This window comes from Carcharhinus amblyrhynchos, chromosome 12 (genome assembly GCF_965287045.1).
Source record: "Carcharhinus amblyrhynchos chromosome 12, sCarAmb.v2.hapA, whole genome shotgun sequence".
NCBI lineage: Eukaryota > Metazoa > Chordata > Chondrichthyes > Carcharhiniformes > Carcharhinidae > Carcharhinus > Carcharhinus amblyrhynchos.
This window is the reverse complement of record NC_137335.1, coordinates 53,953,415-53,974,308: the sequence shown is the minus strand read 5'-3', so window position 1 is coordinate 53,974,308 and position 20,894 is coordinate 53,953,415. Positions and strand designations below refer to the sequence as shown.

General features: G+C 42.6%; 1 protein-coding gene across 3 annotated transcripts in view; it reads right to left on the bottom strand.

Moving 5' to 3' along the window:
* spata17 (spermatogenesis associated 17) overlaps window positions 1–20,894 on the bottom strand; it is a 276,889-nt gene that overhangs the window by 117,402 nt on the left and 138,593 nt on the right. For all 3 annotated transcript variants that reach the window (XM_080200544.1, XM_080200542.1, XM_080200543.1), the window contains exon 9: window positions 17,486–17,618. In XM_080200544.1, the coding sequence (XP_080056670.1) occupies window positions 17,486–17,618 (133 nt within the window). The remainder of the gene's footprint in view (window positions 1–17,485; window positions 17,619–20,894) is intronic.

Genomic DNA, 20,894 nt, shown 5'->3' with positions numbered 1-20,894 from the left:
CCCAAAACCGGAAAATGTCACTTGAGCCATGGACTTTTGCATGGTCCACCCCCTCACACTCTATGATTCCCATGGCAAGCAGGACAGGAAAATTCCCCCCTCAGTGTCCTTGCATGGTGTCCATCTTCTAACCTGTTAAGGTTCCTGGAGATCCATCTTCATTTTCAGAAACTCCATATTCTTTCTTCAATGATGGGTCAGTGATGTTGGGCACATTTTCAATATGGTACTTAGATAGGACAGCAGTCTATGTGCCATCAGGCCAGTCCTGTCGTGGGATACAGTACAAATTACCTGGTTGCATAATTAATGAGGTCAGGGCTGGAAGAGTTGGCATGTTTTCTCGTCAGACTCTGCAGCAAGAAATACTCCATATTCCTGTCCCCACCATAGAACTTTTTTCTCCAGATGGGAGAATTACACTCTGAGTGTCTATGGAATTGAGACCATGAAAAGGATTAGGTGTGAAAAGCAAGCATTTGAAATGAATGGGCCAAGTGGATGTTCTACAAGTAAACACAACTTGGGTAGAAATTTGCATTAGGAGATAAGTGAGAATTTGGATTTTGGTTGTTGAATTTTAATGGGAAATCAGACAAAATTATTATATTTTATTTCTATCCAACACAGTGTCCATCAGGAGAACATGAAAGGTTTTTATAATGTGGTAAATGTAATTTTCAAAGAAGGATACAGATAATGGGAAAAGATGGAAAAGAAAAGGTGTATTTAAAGAGGGGCTGGAAGCTGTGCTATGTGTGGCCATGTAAGATCTCCAGATGAGAGAGCTGTGCTGGGACAGACCTGAGAAGAAGTGAAATGAGCAGCCTTCAGCCACTCTAGAGAAATGGCTATTTGTTCAAGAAAGCAGGGTTTAGTTTTAAAGCCTTGCATTTTCACAGTCAAGTGAGAGGAGAGTTCCTGCAAAATACCTCCTCTGTAACCACAGTGGTTGTGCCTTGGGGCAATATTACTGGAATTTTTATAGATTAAATATATATAGGGACTGTTGCCTCAAGGGCTGTTTATTTATGAGTCAAACTGGATAAAAATCTTTTTGGACAAATGTTCTGGAGGAGTAATTTTAACTGTGTAAATGTAATCTTGTGTGTTGAAGTAAAATCTCCAAAAAGTGTGACAGGAATTTGTGAATCATGATTTCAGCACCCATATCTTCTCATAGCAGAATAAGAGTTGAAAACTGTTGTGATAGATTACTAAATTTCCCTTTGGGATTTGGTTAGCATGGCAAGTATCACCTGCAAAATGATGATTTTCATTGTTAAGATCAGATATTGATCTTAGTTTGGATAGGTTACCTACTTATTTTTTGCTAGATGTGCCCTTTTAAGAAGATGCTTGTAGACCCTTTGTTGGCTTCTCTTTGTAGAACGTACAGATAATGAAGTTTGAAGTTGAAGTTTATTTATTAATGTCACAAGTAGGCTTACATTAACACTGCATTGAAGCCACACTCCAGTACCTGTTCAGGTACACTGAGGGAGAATTTAGCATGGTCAACATGCCTAACCAGAACATCTTTTGGACTGTGGAAGGAAACCAGAGCACCTAGAGGGAAGTCATGCAGACACAGGGAGAACATGCAGACTATGCACAGAAAGTGACCCAAGCTGGGAATTGAACCCGGGTTCCTCGTGCTAACCACTGTGCCATTGTGTCACCTGGTGGACAAAAGATAACTCCCAGAACTTAATGGTATTTTGATTTGCTTTTCTGTTTTTTCACTAAAACGGTTGATAGAGGTTTCATTGCAATATTGTTTATTTTCTTTCTAATTCTACTGCTTTTAAGAGGAAGAATACAAATGAGTGAAGGGTAGAAGTTTTGACACAATGCGGAATGATTTGAAATGGTATCGGATAGATAATAACTGAGGATTTCTCTTTATGTGCCTGCTAGCTTGCAATTTTTCATCATTTAAAGTTAACGGGTGGAAAACCACAAACTGATCATAGAATCATAGGATTCCTACAGTGCAGAGGCAGGCCATTCAGCCATTGAGCCTGAACTGACAACAATCGCACCCAGGGCTCAACCCCATAACCCCATGTATTTACTCTGCTAATCCCCCGACACCAAGGGGCAATTTGATGAACACAGACACAAAAAGCCTTGGTCCCTTTATCATTTAGAAAGCAGCAGTTAATTTCGTTTCTCTCAGTAGCTTTGTCAGTGCATTTTCACATATTCAAAGAAGAATTAGGAAATTGTTGCAAATTTAGTAGGAAGACTGCCAAAACATAGCATTGACTGGAAATATATTATTTAATTTGGGAATGCTGGAATTCTCAAACAAAATCCAAACCCAGAGACCTCTGAATTTATTTGCAAACAACTTATCTTTGATGCTTTTAGTTATTTCTTTAAAAAGAATTGGACTTTATTTATGCCGGGAGCGATATATTTTGAGCCAACTACATATCTAGCATTACTTTTACTATCTATCAAAACTTTCCCTGTCATCTGTGCAATTTGCACGTAGCTACGAATTCTGGCTGTTCTCTTCATTCATGAAAATGAATAAAATTACTTATTATTTGATAAACTACTCATGGGACATGAACCCTGATCTGGTTTGTATGTTTCTACAGTGACATGTGATGGAGACATCCCGGGGCGATTCTCCCAGCCCACTACACTGTTTGAGTAATGCAGCAAGCTGGGAAATATCCGCGGCGACCGTTTCACGGGCTTCCAGCTGGGCACCCTGGCCTCCACGCACCTACGAGACTAAGATAATTCATGTAATCAGTTCTGCACCGGAAATCGGTGCGGAGCTGATAATCACATGGAAATCTCTATTTCCATATGGTAATATGGGCCTGGGATTAACCCCTCAAGGCCTGTTAGCACCTCTTCCCCCGCCAGGAGTGGTTCCATCTAACAGGAATTACCACTGCTTCCCACTGACGGGGAATAGGCAGCTCAACCCAGCTGAAGAAAAGAGAGGCCATTGAGGGGGGTGCCCCTTGGAAAATGCCAGCCTGGCTGAGTCAGCCTGGCACCCTGGCACTGCCCAAGGGGCACTGTGGTCCTGCCCACCATCAACAAGCAGTGCCAAGGAGGTGGAGCTAGATGGGGCAGGGTTGATTGGGTTGGGGTCTGTTGGAGGGGGGAACTTGCTACCACTCTGCCAGAGGATTGGTGGGGGATGGAGGAAGTGAGGTCAATCGGAGCTGGCCAGCAGGGGAAGGGGTTCGGGCTGCCGGGAATGGGGGGATGTCAGGGATGGTCATCGTGAGTTGAGGGGGTGTCAGGACTGTCCGTGGGGGTGGAGACATAGGGGCTGATCTGGGGAGGTCAGCAATCAGGGGTTGGGGGGAATGGTAGGCCAGTGACAGGAGTTGCGGGGCTGGCTAGCGTTCGGGCTGGCCAGCGATCTGGAGGCCAGCAATGCGGGGCCACTGTACATGCACCAATATTTGCTCTGACTAATTGGCGCATGCACAATGGCCTGCTCAGCACAATGTTGCCGGTCTCTTGGGCAGGAATAAGCCCCATCCCTGATTTTCAGTGTGAATCACACTAGGGTACTCTGTGATGCACAGAGTGTGGAAAATTCATTCTGGAAATCACATTGAAAAAAACAATAGGATTTAATCCCATTTTCCCGCATGTTGGGAACTTTGAGTTATTTTGGGAGAAGTCTGGCCCCTATCCTTGGCAGTACGCCTATACTTCCTACTATTCAACATGGCTTGGTCTTTTAACTGCCCCATAAATCAAATTAATTGCTTGGTTTTGTGAATGCAAGTGGCATGTGTAGATCACAAAGTGTAGGACAAATGCAGAGCCACATATCTGTGGAGTTAACTATAATTGGGGGAGCTCCAATTAAACATTTCTGTTGATACAGATGCAGAGATTTTAACAGCACGTTATTCTGAAATTAATTTGGATTAAAGTAAAATTGAACTGAGAACTTCTGTATCAGGATTTGTGAATTGGAACATAAAAATGCTAACATTCATACGCCATATCTGATAAGGTTGTATGTGGTGTTTAATTGGTGTTTAGTGATAAATACCTGTCGTGTAATATTATGTGCAAAGTTCTCTACTGGATATGTATTTTGTCAGTTGAAATTGACATCCAGCTCCAGTTTAAAAGTGCTAGATTTTAGATTATTCCCAAGAATCAAAGTGTCTTTTCAAATCTGCTCCTTTCGGTAAGTCTATTAGCAAAATAACAGTTATTCTAACCTTCTTGAAAAGGAACTACAGATGTAAGTTCCCAAAGTAGCAATCCCTGATAGCTCTCATTTCCAGCTGACATGTCAATTCTTTCTCTCTGTTACTCAAATAGTCTTACGTCTTGAAGAAATGTCCACACAGTGAGGTTGCTTTCATTCTTATGAATTAACCCATTAGAATCAGACCTTGGAACAATCCTGTTTCTTCAAATTTTGTCATTTTCTGGTAAGCAGACACAAGGGATGGGTGGATCTTCTGCCTGGTTTTGCTATACTAAAAAGATATAGTTCTGAGGATTTCTCAGCTACAACAGGAATTCTGGCCTGATGAGATTCAATGGAACTTTTGCCATCTCAGAGTAGGTATAAGCTTTTCTTTTATATTTATATGTGGGACATGGGTGTCACTGGCTGGCCAGCATTTATTGCCCATCCCTAGTTGCCCAAGGGTGGCTGAGAGTCAACAACATCCCTATGGTTTTGGAGTCAGATGCAGGCCAGACCTGGTGAGGACGGCAGGCTTCCTTCCCTGAAGGACATTAGTGAACCACCTGGGTTTTTCCAATAAATGACAATGGTTTCATGATCATCAGTAGACGCAATTTCAGATTTCTTTTATTGAATTCAAATTCCATCATCTGCCATGGTGAGATTCAAACCCAGGTCCCCAGAACATTAGTTGAGTTAAAAAGCCTCCATTCTTTCACAAACAGAGGTGAGTGTAGGAACATAGGAGCAGATGTAGGCCTCCGGTTTCCTCCCACAGTCCAGATTAGGTGGATTGGCCATGCCAAATTGCCCCTTAGTGTCCAAGGTTGTGTAGGTTAGGTAGATTAGCCATGGTAAATGCATGGGGTTATAGGGATTATGGGGGGGTGGGCGGGCGGGCTCTGGGTAAGATGCTCATTTGGAGAACTGATGCAGACTTGATGGGCTGAATGGACTATTTCTGCACTGTAGGGGTTCTATGGTTTTAATGTCTGAGTGCCGTTTAAATATGGCGCCTGGATATGATGGTGGGCACGTGACTTTCTACCCACCCTGCCACGCAATTTGGCATCAAAATTAATGAGCCTGACAACAAATGATTTGGTGAGTTTACCCATTACACTCTTTGACAGGAGTCCCTCTAGCCTCCTGCCTCTCCCCACACTGAGACCCAGAGCTATAGTGTTTAGTAGTATTGTGGTGGGGTGCTGCAAGGAGGGGACTGGAGAGGGTGGGAAGTTCCTTCCAGTTTATCAGCACTGGGAATAATTCCATGTATTGGGTATCGGTTGCCAGTGGGGGAATTATTCTGGGATTCAGCAATCCAAGGGAACAATGCCTGAATTTCGAGAAAGATTGTCCTGTGGATCAGTAAGATTGCGGCAGAGGAGCTTGTTTTTTGGCAGAACTGAGGCATACAACATGGAGTTTTTCTGCCTGGGGTATTCTAGGAGTCTGTCAATAGTAGCTGGGCAATAGGAAGGGGAAGCAATCAGATAGCACACTGGAAGGTGTGGGTGGAGTGGGGTGAAGGTGGTTGTCAGGGCCAGCAGCTCTGATTTATAAGTTTCTCTGTACACACTGACTTCATTATTTTGCAATTGGCTTCTGGAAAAATGGTGCTGTAGAAGCGATGTGCATAGTGGAATCTTAATACTTCTCATCCCGAGTTGGCAATAACTTTGGGTCCATTCTGGGTGGGAAGTGGACTGGCATCAGGTTAATGAAGCATGGGAGTTAAAACTGTCATGACTTCATACTGCTCTGCTCAAACAGAAACTGACCCAATACCTGCTCAAATCTGCATTCCCTCCATTTTCCTTATGTTAACATATATTATTGCCCAATAAACAAATGTACAGCTCTCACATTTTGGTCTCTTCCAGTGGTAAACAAAGATAAAGGGTGGCATGGTGGCACAGCGGTTAGCACTGCTGCCTCATAGCACCCCGGGTTCAACTCCGGTTGTGTGGAGTTTCCTATTCTCCCCTTACTACAGGTGCTCCGGTTTCCTCCCAAGTTCCAAAGATGTGCGGGTTAGGTTGATTGACCATGGTAAATTGCCCTTGCGTGTCAGGGGGATTAGCAGGGTAAATCCATGGGGTTACAGGGATAGGGCCTGGGGGAGATTATAGAATTATAGAATCCCAAAGCACATGAGGAGGCCATTTGGCCCATCAAGACTGTACTGACAACAATCCCACCCAGGCCTTACTCCCGTAACCCTCATTTACCCTGCTAATCTCCCTAACACTAGGGTCAATTTTGCATGGCCAATCAATCTAATGCGCACATCTTCGGACAGTGGGAGGAAACCGAAGCATCCGGGAGGAAACCCTTGCAGACACAAGGAGAAAGTGCAAATTTCACACAGAGCTGGAATTGAACCCAGCTCTCTGTCACTGTGAGGCAGCAATGCCAACCACTGCTGCTCCACCGTGCCAACTGTTGTCATTGCAGGCTCGATGGGCCGAATGGTCTCCTTTTGCACTGTAGGCATTCAATGATTATATATGGTTGCTTCAATGAAATGTACTTTAAGAACATAAGAACATAAGAACATAAGAAATAGGAGCAGGAGTAGGCCATCCAGCCCTTCGAGCCTGCCCCGCCATTCAATAAGATCATGGCTGATCTGTTGTGGCTCAGTTCCACTTTCCCGCCCTCTCCCCATAACCCTTAATCCCCTCTCTTATCAAGAACCCATCAACCCGCTTCTTAAAAATATTTAGCGAGGCAGCCTCCACCACTTCAACGGGCAGAGAATTCCAGAGATTCACCACCCTTTGAGTGAAGAAGTTCCTCTTCAACTCCGTTCTAAACCGCCTCCCCTTTATCTTGAGGCTGTGCCCCCTAGTCCTACCGTCTTTTCTGAGCGGGAAGAGTCTTTCCACCTCTATCCTATCCATCCCATTCATCATCTTATACGTCTCAATGAGATCTCCCCTCATTCTTCTAAACTCTAATGAGTACAAGCCTAGTTTATTCAGCCTCTCCTCATAGCTCAATCCCCTCAACTCCGGTATCAGCCTAGTAAACCTCCTCTGCACTCCCTCCAGGGCCAAAATATCCTTGCGCAGGTGCGGCGCCCAAAACTGCACACAGTACTCCAGCTGCGGCCTCACCAATGCCCTATACAGCTGCAGCAAGACCTCCCTACTTTTATATTCAATCCCCCTCGCTATGAAGGCCAGCATCCCATTCGCCTTCCTGACCACCTGCTGCACCTGCAAGCTGGGTTTTTGCGACTCATGCACAAGGACCCCGAGGTCCCTCTGCACCGTCGCCTGCTGCAGTTTTTCGCCACGTAAGTAATAGTCCTTCCTACCATTCTTCCTACCAAAGTGGACCACCTCACACTTGCCAACATTAAATTCCATTTGCCATTTCCTGGCCCATTCGCCCAGCCTATCTAGATCCTTCTGCAGACTCTCCACACCCTCCACACAATTTGCCTTTCCCCCAATCTTAGTGTCATCAGCAAATTTCGACACCATACACTCGGTTCCCTCCTCCAGATCATCTATATAAATGGTAAATATTCACTCAGCAATTTTTTTTTGCATATCTTGTAAAGTGATAGATACAACAGAAAACCTGGAGAGACAAGACATCCAAGAGCAAAGAATTGGTTGGTGTCTGTCATTTTCAGGTTAATACATGAAGAGAACATGGAGTTGGGGGTAGGGTGTTAGCGTGGATAGAGGATTGGTTGTCAAATAGGAGGCAGAGAGTGGGGGTCAATGGGTGCTATTCGGATTGGCGGTTGGTGACTAGTGGGGTGCCCCAGGGGTCGGTGCTGGGGCCTCAGCTATTTACCATTTATATAGATGATCTGGAGGAGGGAACCGAGTGCAGGGTGTCGAAATTTGCTGATGACACCAAGATTGGGGGAAAGGCAAATTGTGCGGAGGGTGTGGAGAGTCTGCAGAAGGATCTAGATAGGCTGGGCGAATGGGCCAGGAAATGGCAAATGGAATTTAATGTTGGCAAGTGTGAGGTGGTCCACTTTGGTAGGAAGAATGGTAGGAAGGACTATTACTTACGTGGCGAAAAACTGCAGCAGGCGACGGTGCAGAGGGACCTCGGGGTCCTTGTGCATGAGTCGCAAAAACCCAGCTTGCAGGTGCAGCAGGTGGTCAGGAAGGCGAATGGGATGCTGGCCTTCATAGCGAGGGGGATTGAATATAAAAGTAGGGAGGTCTTGCTGCAGCTGTATAGGGCATTGGTGAGGCCGCAGCTGGAGTACTGTGTGCAGTTTTGGGCGCCGCACCTGCGCAAGGATATTTTGGCCCTGGAGGGAGTGCAGAGGAGGTTTACTAGGCTGATACCGGAGTTGAGGGGATTGAGCTATGAGGAGAGGCTGAGCTGGGCGAATGGGCCAGGAAATGGCAAATGGAATTTAATGTTGGCAAGTGTGAGGTGGTCCACTTTGGTAGGAAGAATGGTAGGAAGGACTATTACTTACGTGGCGAAAAACTGCAGCAGGCGACGGTGCAGAGGGACCTCGGGGTCCTTGTGCATGAGTCGCAAAAACCCAGCTTGCAGGTGCAGCAGGTGGTCAGGAAGGCGAATGGGATGCTGGCCTTCATAGCGAGGGGGATTGAATATAAAAGTAGGGAGGTCTTGCTGCAGCTGTATAGGGCATTGGTGAGGCCGCAGCTGGAGTACTGTGTGCAGTTTTGGGCGCCGCACCTGCGCAAGGATATTTTGGCCCTGGAGGGAGTGCAGAGGAGGTTTACTAGGCTGATACCGGAGTTGAGGGGATTGAGCTATGAGGAGAGGCTGAATAAACTAGGCTTGTACTCGTTAGAGTTTAGAAGAATGAGGGGAGATCTCATTGAGACGTATAAGATGATGAATGGGATGGATAGGATAGAGGTGGAGAGACTCTTCCCGCTCAAAAAAGACAGTAGGACTAGGGGGCACAGCCTCAAGATAAAGGGGGGGCAGTTTAGAACGGAGTTGAGGAGGAACTTCTTCACTCAAAGGGTGGTGAATCTCTGGAATTCTCTGCCCGTTGAAGTGGTGGAGGCTGCCTCGCTAAATATTTTTAAGAAGCGGGTTGATGGGTTCTTGATAAGAGAGGGGATTAAGGGTTATGGGGAGAGGGCGGGAAAGTGGAACTGAGCTACAACAGATCAGCCATGATCTTATTGAATGGCGGGGCAGGCTCGAAGGGCTGGATGGCCTACTCCTGCTCCTATTTCTTATGTTCTTATGTTCTTAGAACATCTTCCACAGCTCCAGCACTATTCCAGCTGAAAACAAATAATTAGCATTCTATCAGCAGGGTGTCAAAGTGGTTAGCACTGCTGCTTCACAGCACCAGGGACCCGGTTCAATTAGAGCCTTTGGTTTGGAGTTTGCACATTCTCCCCCTATGTGCGCGGGCTTCCTCCCACAGTCCAAAGATGTGCAGGTTAGGTGGATTGGCCATGCTAAATTGCCCCTTAGGAAGATTAGCAGGATTAATACATGGGGTTATAGGGACAGGGTAAGATGCTCTGTTGAAGAATTCGTGCAGGCACGATGGACCAACTGGCCGCCTTCTGCATTGTATTTATGATTCTAAGCAACTGGATAAACAAATCTAATATAAAGGCGAATAAGTGCAAACATTTGGACAGTATTTCTTCTTGTTTTCTGCAGAATCACTTTTATTGAAAGGTTTAATTGAAAACCTACACAAATTTATCAGCCAGTTTTTAACAAATAATTTTCAAAAACACAGCAACTTAAGTACTGTTTGGACAGAGAAACAATTTGACCCCTTGACAAAGAAAAATGAATACTAACTAATTTATAACCAATAGATTTCTCCCTTTCCCATTGCATTAACATACTCTCAGACACAGACAATCACACACACTCTCACACAGACACTCTCTCACACATTCACACATACACATTCAAATTCACAAACACACACACACACACAAACACATACACACAGTATTGCTGGCGAACAAGAAAACTTCAAGGATAGATTCTCTGGACTGAGTGTTATGGACGGTGATGGCTCTGACAGCGGGCCAGAAAGCCATGGCAACAATGTCTCGGCAGTTTCTGAGGGACTGACCTAATTTTGTGCCTATCAGCAATCAACTACTGGCATCGGGATTTGCGTCCCTTTAAAGATGGAGGCCCAGTCCCTGCCTCCAGAACTTCCCCCTGGCCTCCAAGAAGCAGCTTTTCAGTCCCAGCCTTCTGGAGAGATGGCCACTTCTGGAATGTGGATGGCCAGTCTACAGCAGCATCATGGATACCAATCTGGGGCTCAGATAAGTTGGGTGTGGCCTGCTGGGGCCAATCAAGCTAACCGTGATATGTGGAGGGTAGGAGTAGTTGGTGAGGATAAGGGGTTTGTTTCCACAGAAACTGTTGGGGATGGCATCTGTGCACCTCAAGGTCCCCGATAAAAAAGCTCCTTCACCTCCAACCCCTTAAGTCTGCAGGTAAGTTGCCAGCTTTTACTGGGCAGAGCAGCCCTCGCTGCTGATAGAATGTCAGAGGCAGTGGGAAGAGGCCCTTAAGTGATAGTTAGTCACTTTAGGGCCTCAGTTGTGTTTTAGACAGGAAGCCTATCCTCAACTTTTTCTGCCACTGAGATAAATGCATCATCAGGAAGTCAAGGGACATTTGAACCCCTGCCTTCCCTCCTGACTTGAGGGTACCACACCTTGAAACCTGCGCCTGTGAGCCAGATTAAATACCACCCTCTGAGCCTCAAGTGCACTTCAGGGCTAGTGATTTTCTGATGCATGCAAATAGCATAGGGCAAGGTCGCAAAAAAAATCTAGAAAAAAACACTTCTTTCAAATCAGTTAATAATCTCATCTAAGAAGCATCAATTTTTAAAGTCTATCTTTGTATATGGAATTCCTCAGGCTGGTGAATCTGTGCTATAACCTCTTTGCTGGTTCAACATTCATCTATCATGTGGAGCTCCATTAAAACACACAATATTCTAACTGTGGTCTTATTAAAATATTGTGTAGATTTGTGATTGGATCTTAACTTTTGTATTCTGTACATTGTGCCAGCAAACTCGAAATTCCATTTGATTTTTTACGGTTGTATCCACTTGAGGTGGTGTTAGTGAGATCTCGCAAACCAAAGTTCCCAATTCCCTCAGCCTTCCCCAACAACCAGCCTTCCCCTATTCAAAATATTGTTTTTTTTTAAACTAGTGTACCATCTCACATTTACAAAAATTTAATTCCAATTACCACTGTTTTATCCATTCCTCCACCTTATCCCAATTTCCTTGTGGTATCATTTGGTCTTGTGAATTATTTTTTGCCTCCCATAAATTGAACCATACTTTCTCTAGCCTTATGTCTAAATCATTGATGCACACAGTCCCTGAACTGAATCCTTCCCATAGGGCACCTGTACCCACTTACAACTGCTCAGAAACTGTCCTTATACTTTCTGTTTCCTTTCTTCTAAACTTTTTACAAAAAATCCAATTTGCTGCCCTCCCCCAATTTTATATCCCTTAATTTTCCTTAATAATATCCTACGTTGAATCTTGGCAAAGGCTGTCTGAAAGACCATGTACTCCACACCCACTGCATTTCCCCATCCACCCTATTTCTCACTTCTTCATCAGAAATCTGTCAAGCTGTTACAACTGTAAATAGTATTTCCTTGGAGATATGTTTTAGGTGTTTTCCAGCAATACATATTGAAATAATCACATTTGCAAGGCCCCTTCATGGAATACTGATCAAGTTGAGATGAATGATTTAGCAAGACAAAGTTGTTTTATGTACCAAACTGCAACCCAACAATTAAAAACTGAATGGCATTTTTATCTAGTAAACCTGAAGTGTCCTCTGATTAATCAGAAATTGTGTGAAAAGTTAACATATTTGTAGGTGTAATTATGGACATTTGCTTCAAATTCTTTCTAAAATTCTAAAATGATGCTATTCATTGAGGTGTTATTTATATAGGGAAGACATATATGAAGTTATTTTCTTATTGTGATATGATTCAACACAACGTCATTCAAAGGGGAATTTCACAATAACTTCATTGCAGTGTTAATGTAAGCCTTACTTCTGACTAATAAGTAAACTTTAACTTTTAACTTTTCTATGGGCAAAAAGTAACAACATCATGATCAATGATAAACATTTAAAACAACCTTTTATCAAAATAGCCCACCAAGCCTTGTATTGTTCCACAATTTTGTCTGAACCATTGCCTGGGAATCTTCAAACATTTGACACAAGTCAGCAGGTTAGAGTAAAAATCTATGGATCATATTTTATGTCCTACCCATGATAAATTTGGTGGCAGGGTCATTTAATTGGACAGGAGGATAGTGGATGTGGACTCCACCAACTTCTTACCTCTATCCTAACTCAATTGGGGTCAGGAAGGCAGGTGAACACCTTCCTGCCCACCACCAGTGATGATGGGGTTGGGGGTAGGTATTAGGCCCAAGTTGAAAATAAACAATTAAATGGCTTTATCAACAATAAAAGCACTTTGGTTGAGACAGCTCAGTGCCAAAATAAAAAAAAGGCCTGCTTATAACTGCAGAGAACAGTTATAATAAATTTAAAATAAATTTCTTAAAGGCACAGTAGTGTTACAATACGTTGCCATGTATTGCAAGGGGGCAGCATATAAGAGCAAGGAAGGCTTGCTGTAAATATATAGGGCTATCATGAGATCACATCTGGAGTACTGCATATAGCTTTGGTCCAATTGCCTAAGAAAGGATATATTTTCCTTGTAGGGTATGCCACAAAGATTGGTTAATGGCATTAAAGGGCTATGAGGACAGATTAATAGAATGTATCGAATTTCTCTGGATTTTAGAAGAACAAAAGGTGATTTCATTAAAAGTATGAGGGCCTGACAGATTAGATGTTGATTGGCTGCTGCCCCTGGTTGAAAAGTCTAAAATTTGTTTTCATGGAATGGATTTCGCATAGATTATCAGATTCCTACATCAGGTCCATTTCCAGTTCTTAAGCCTGCTGAGGTCAGAGTGTGACACATGACAGCCTTTTGATAGAGGTGACTAAACAGTGGGACACTTCCATTCTATATGCCTAATTATGTTTAACCAGGAGGTAGGAGCTGGAAGCAACGTCCCATTCAAAGGGCAACCCATCAGCCAGAGAGTATCAGGCGTGAGTGAACAGATTTTCACAGCATTAGAAATGGCTGTTTTAAGTGGTAGGACAGTCCCTACTTCAGCAATATCCTCCTGAAGGTCATGCCAGAGGCAGTGAAAGCCAGGTGGAACATTTTCTTTCAAGAGAATGGCAGGACGAGGCCTGCCAGGCAAAGGATAGATGGCTGACAGTCATCAAAGATAGTCAGAATAACTGGAATGTGGTTAGAGTACCGGAAGCATATCAATGACCTTCTGAGGCATCACAAGGTGAGTAACATGCAAATCCAAGATGTCAGCCATGAGGATCTTAAAGAAACAGCATTCACCTGAGCAGGAATGCTTCAAGGCAGTCAGTGTGTAGGAGGTGGGTCTAGTGTCAACCCTCAACCAAAGGAAGGGAATAAAGTTGTGTAATGTTTGTGAGGAGGTTGATGTGAGCCCAGGATCAGTGCAATGCCAGAATCACCACGTCAAATTGTGATGGTCCAGCGATGGTGAACTGTAGCTGAACATTTCACCTTTAAATTGCAAGAGAAAGCAGAAAAGACAAAGAAAAACTGCACACCCAAAGGGAGTTACAACCAGAGGAGCTGGAGGGTGAAGGATGAATTGCAGCCACAAAGAGAAAGCAGACAACAATAGAAAGAGGAAGGCAGCAAATTATTGTGAGGAAAAGAAGAAAATCACTCTCTGGAAGTTCTGGAAGTGTTTTGCAGAAAAGATGGTAGGAGCTCTCAGAGGCAATGTGTGGGCCTGTTAATAAAAAAGGTTAAAACCTGGAAAGTTGTGTGAATAATTTGGATATGCTAAAGAGATAGGTGTTTCCCGAGCAGTGACAAAACCACGAACTGGGGCATTATTAGTTGGTGGAAAAGAAACTGAAAAGCTACACCATCATGAGGGAGAGAGGGTTCATAGAAGTGTACCTTGTTGATGATAAGCATACTTGTGAAACTAAGAGATGAAAATTATTGCTGGAAAGGACTCTGCAACTATCCTGTGTGAATAAAGAATAGTATATTTGGAAACTGTGTGGCTACGTAATATCATATATGCTGAAGGAGAATTCTTGTGGTTGTGTAAGATGTATTTTTGTTGTATTGACTACTTAAAGTAAAATTTTCCTTTTTATTTGAGTTGGCTCTGAGACATGTTAAAATGATAGTCATAAGAAGTGGCACCTTGTTGGTAATTTCTTCTTTTGAGGTAAAATTGATTGTTTAGGTTTATGGTTTCACCAAGGGAATTGTAACAAAATTCGCCTATATGGTTTGTATCCATCGAGAAAGCTTTGTGAACATTCTCTTCAATAAATGCTTCTGAGGCAACAATAATGTAAGGCAGACAAAGCAATTAATTTACACTTGATACTATAATCCTCTAGCACGCATGAGGTACAATTTAATGTGAGCAGCCTGCAAATTAGGTGCACTGACATGGTGACAGTTTCCATATAGGACCATCATCTAAAGTTCGAGATAACTCTGCTATGGTGGATGAAGGACAAAAGATTGCATTCCCATTGTGCACCATCTTCCAGATCCAAAGGAGCACATTAAAGTGCTCAGAGTTGGCCAGTCAAAATCAGAGTTTTATGGCAGCGGTTTTGCCTGGACGATGCGAACAATTAAAAGATGGACAGGGCCTTGAAGAATAATGCAAAGTTGTCTGTTGAAAGCATATTTCATCCCAATCAACATGTAAAAGTACAATTATCCATAACCAAAGCTTGCTTCACAGCTGTAAAGTTCAGCTGTAATGATCCCTGCACATTGCACTTGCACATCAATTATGATAATCATAATCACGGTCGTTAAGCCGAATGTTCATTACTGTCAGGATGCCACTGACAGCAGTTTCAATCATCAGTTGCAATGGGCAAACAGTCACAGTTGCACCCATGTTTCTGCACCAGGGTTTTGCAACATTAAATCCATGATCTGTTCTACTTCCCACTCTATTTTACAACTATTGAGGAAGAAAAGTTGACTTTATGTTCTACATAATGTAAGATAGTTTCCTACTGATTTGTTTTAATGATCTTTCCTCTGCGAGTGATTAATTGATATCTTTAAACCTGCACTACCCTGCTATTACTTTTTAACATTTTTAGGGTTTAATATGAAAATTTGCTGATGATACAGTATTGCTTTTGAGGCACAATCCTTTTAAGAACTTTGCAATTTTGGTGAGGTAACCACACTATGACTGCAGATTTATTTATTGATGTCACTGCCCTCTGCACTTTAATTCCAGTTCTAGATATTCAGAGCCAATGCTGGAAGCAAAGAGGTGAAGTTAGCAGCAGCAATAAATAAAATCTGTAGAAATACGATTTGACTCAACTATTCTAAAAAGAATCATCTTGGAAACATGAGAATAATATGTAGCTTGAGATGCTGCAAATTGAATTAGTCACTTGTCATATTAAGGGCTTAAATTCAACAAATTCAATGGTTTTAGTGCATAACTGACTAACTTGTAATGTTCATGTTTTCATGTGCGTGGACTCCACCTTCTTCTGTCGTGTAAAAGTCACGTAACAACCGACTCAAGAACAGCTTCTTCTCTGCTGCTGCCAACAGACTTTTGAATGGATCTACCTTGCATTAAATTGATCTTTCTCTACATCCTAGATATGACTGTAATGTTGCATTGTGTGTGCTCTCATTTCCTTCTCTATGAATGGTATGCTTTGTCTGTATAGCGCGCAAGACGCAATACTTTTCACTGTATACTAATACATATGACAATAATAAATTAATTCAAATTATATAACTTATTTGTATTCACAAATGTATTGTTTCAACATTTTTAAATTTTAATTGTAAGAATTAGGATAATGTTAACAAGATTATACTTGCAGACATGTTTCTAAACAATGATTCTCAAAAAGTAATTTGAATTACTGAATACATTTATGGAATTTTTACCAGCAATAATTAACATCATAATTTTTTCTGAATCTTCCATCCGTTCCCCATGTTTATATGTAAATCATTCAGTTGTAAGGTTACGATGCTTGCTTAATGTAACCACTGCAATAGATTTTACCAGATGCAAAGTAGTACTCCAGCTCATTCATTGTTCTAACCTCTAAAGAATCCAAGCAGCTGCTTATCTGTATGAATATTGTGGATCACGGGTGTAATGGCTTCTGGAATTTGTGAAATAAGGTAGCTTTGGCTCAACTTAAATCGAGTCAGATAAGGTGAAATGATGAGCCGCATAACAACAATGAGGTTTAGTGGTCAAAGTTATGTCAAGGTATGCACTTGCATTTGTATTTTGATCTGTGCATAAGTTCTAAACAAGAAAAGTGGATGCAAATAAAGAGGTGAGCAAAGTTGATTAAAAAAAACTCAAATGGCTTCAGGTGCATTCTTGGCAGGCATAGGACGCTGAAATACTCATGCAAAATATGCAAGTCCAACACCCATTTTTCCCCACACAGAAATGGAAGATTGTCACCCTCATCATGCTTTTTTGAAATGCTGTTTATCGGGAACTTAAAGGTCTTGGGCAACAAAAGAACATACCTCATCTTTTTGTGCCAAACTTCTAAGGTTTTGTGTAATATGATTCCAATATATGTCATGATTGCTGGTTAAGGGTAAATTTAACTGCTTGAGAAATCTTATTCCCGCTACTACATAATGGCGATGCAGTGACTGAAAGGAACATACATGCACTTTAATCAGCTGGTATTCCTTTGATATATCAAAGATGAGTATTAAAAAATTAGCTGTAAATTGCACACACAACATTTGTTTTCTTTCCCTGAGAAGCCATTTTGTCCATCAGTTCCAATCAGGTCACGAATTGATAGCTATCATTAGTGTTTATTTCAGATGAAATACTGTCAATCAATAAACTCACCTTCAAGATCTCAGCCTTTTCTTTCTCTCATGCTTTCAAAGCAATGCATTTTGCAAATTCATAACAATTCTTAATTAAAGTCCTGAACAGTTAATAGCACAAAACCATTCATACATTTTAAAATGTGACATGAGTATACAAACAAACAATTTACACTTTTACTGATGATTTTGGATGTTGAGAAACCCATAGGCAGTTCCTGTGAGATTGCTGAGAAATGAGAAACATCAGCTGTACTGTGTTTTTTGTTGCTTGCCTACCTTATTCTTCTTTGGCATGTCTTCAGTTACTCGAAAGTGCTTAGTTCCATAGGCGAGAGGTTCATATTTGGTGGTGGTATGGAGAAGTGGCTCGTAGGTTTTGTTCTTATTTGCTTTGCTGAATGGCAGGAATCTAAACAGAATATGTGGGGAAAAAAAAGTTTTGAAACCATGTGAAACATTCAAAGCTAAAATCTCTCATAGTATTTTCAATAGGAAGTAGTAGGCAACATTACTTCTTGAAGATGGCAAATTGACCAAAATGTTGGGGCACTAATCCATTGATCCAAACAATGGTAGGATATGGGTTTGATTGCCAGCTGAATTATCAGATATATTTACACAAGAAAAGGAAAATCATTATGTGCTCCTTTTGTGTGCCTTACTAGATCTAATGTCCTCACCTGGTCAGCTGACATGTGACTTCATACCCACAGCAATGTGGTTGACTCTTAAATGCCCTTTGTCCTGGCCTAACAAGTCACTCAGTTGTATCAAACTGCTCCAAGGTCTGCACAGATGAATGAAACTGAATGGATCATCCAGCACTGACCTTGGCACCAGAAACAATGACAGAAAACCCAGCCCTTTCAACCCTGAAAAGTCTTCATTACAAACATCTGGGGCTTGTGTCAAAATTGGGAGAGCTGTCTCACAGGCTAGAGAAGCAAAAGCCTGATATTTTCTGCAAGGTCTGAGAGTATGACATGTTAAACACAGTAAGAAGTCTCACAACACCAGGTTTAAGTCCAACCAGTTTCTCTACAGTATATGTCCCAGACACCGCCATCACCATCCCTGGATATGTCCTGTCCCACCAACAAGACAGACCCACCAGACGTGATGGCACGGTGGTATTTAGTTGGAAGAGAGTTACAAGGAGTTCTCAACATCATCTGTGACTCCAATGAAGTTCCATGACATCAGATCAAACATGGGCAAGGAAATCTCCTGCTGATTATCACTCACCACTCGCCCTCAGCTGATGAATCAGTATTCCTCCACACTGAACACCACTTGGGGAAACCACTGAGGATGGCAAAGCCACAGAACGTACTCTTGGTGAGAGACTTCAAAGTCCGTCACCAAAAGTGACTCAGTAGCACCGCTACTGACCGAGCAGGTTGAATCCTAAAGGACATAGCTAAATCTGCAGCAAGCGGTGACACAGAAGGAAAAAAACAGTTCAAAAATGTTCAAATCCCAGTAAAAATCTCCAATGCAAGCACTTTTAATACAATTTTAAGGTCTACAAGACCAGTTCAGGCAAATAGTGATATCTTTCTTATTGTTTTCTCGTCCTGGGGAGAGAACCAAGAGGAAAAAGTCTGCAAGACCTTGTCCTCAGCAATTGACAAGTCTCAGAATCATCTGTCTATGACAGTATCAGTAGGAGTGACCACTGCACAATCCTTGTAGAGACAAAGTCCCATTTTCATACTGAAGATACCAAGCATGTTACGTGGCACTAATACTGTTAAATGGGATAGGTTTCAAATAGATTTAACCATAGATCCCTACAGTGCAGAAAGAGGCTCTATGGCCCATCGAGTCTGCACAGACCACAATCCCACCCAGGCCCTACCTCCATATCCCTACATATTATACCCACTAATCTAAGCACCTCAGGACACTAAGGGGCAATTTTAGCATGGCCAATCAACCTAACCCGCACATCTTTGGACTGTGGGATGAAACCAGAGCGCCCGGAGGAAACCCACGCAGACACAAGGAGAATGTGCAAACTCCATGCAGGCAGTGACCCGAGCCAGGAATCGAACCCAGGTCCCTGGAGCTGTGAAGCAGCAGTGCTAACCACTGTGCTACTGTGCCGCCCGATTTAGCAACTTAAAACTGGGCATCCATGGGGTGCTGACAGCCATGTTTCGAATGCAAATAAAATCACTTATTTCTGTTCCAAATGCAAATAGATCTCTGCATGATTGAGTTTGAAAGAAATTCTTATCATTGTTAACTGGTGGCATGGTGACACAATAGTTAGCACTGCTGCTTCACAGCACCAGAGACCCGGGTTCGATTCCTGGCTTGAGTCAGTGCGGAGTCTCCATGTCTGCATGGGTTTCCTCTGGGTGCTCTGGTTTCATCCCACAGTCTGAAAGACGTGCTGGTTAGGTGCGTTGCCATGCTAAATTCTCCCTCAGTACACCCGAACAGGTGCTGAAGTGTGGCGGCTAGGGGATTTTCACAGTAACTTCATTGCAGTGTTAATGTAAGCTTACTTGTGACACTAACAAATAAACTTTAAACTTGGAATATCAGACTTGTTAGCAGTTCATTACTGTTGTGGGCTTAATGCGCAACAAAACCAGAATTTTCCGACCATTCCCGCCAGTGGGATTTTCTCATTCCGCTGCAGTGAATGGAGATTTGGCTTGTTGCCAAATTCCCCACTTTGCTGCAGTGGGAGCATGGCGTGAATGGGCAGTAAGATCGTGCCGCTGGATTTTCTACTACCCTTCTCCTGGGTCGGGGTGGCAATGTATTCCAGATCCTGAGAGTTGGCACATGGATTTTTCATATTAACCCCGTCTAAGCTTGATGTGTGAAGACAAATTAATGTAGCAAGCCTCATCTGCCAACTCATATCCATAGATTAACTTTGTATTTTTCTATGTCTTCTCTTAAATATAAAAAATTTTGAGGTTTTTTTTTAATGTGAAGGAGATTAGGACTAAGGAATGCTCTCTTGTTAGACATTGTATTCTAACAACCATGTTTGTCAGCTCAAATCTCAGGAGAAAACTCCTGTCTGAATGATACTGATTTCCAGAATGCATGGCTGAATAAGCTGCTGTACACCTGTGGGCTACAAATCCTCTTAGCTAGGACATTAAAACTAACCTTGTTCCATCAAAGTTTTGGAAGAAGTCATTGACATTTTGTGGTGGCACAGTGGTTAGCACTGCTATCTCACAGCACCAGGGACCCAGATTCGATTCCTGCCGTGGCTGACTCTGTGGTGTTTGCATGTTCACCCAGTGTCTGCGTGGGTTTCTTCTCCTCCCACAGTCCACAGATATGCAGCTTAGGTGGATTGGCCATGGTAAATTGCCTCTTTGTGTCCCAAGATGTGTACATTAGGTGGATTAATGCATAGGGCTACGGGGATTAGGCCTGGCTGGGGTGCTCTTTCACTGAGTTGGTGCAGACTCGATGGGCCAAATGGCCTCTTCCTACTTTGTAAGAATTTTATAGTTCTATGGCTCTAGCTTCTTTAGGACTAAGTTCAGTGCAATACTATTGGTGACATTTTGGTATAAATGTATTGTATGAATACAGCACCGCTTCTTCTGTAACACTGGAAATGCTGGTTCAATTTAATACAGCCTACTTACACAAAATTACTTCTTTGAAAACACAACAAAGAAAACAAAATATTGAGTCTGAA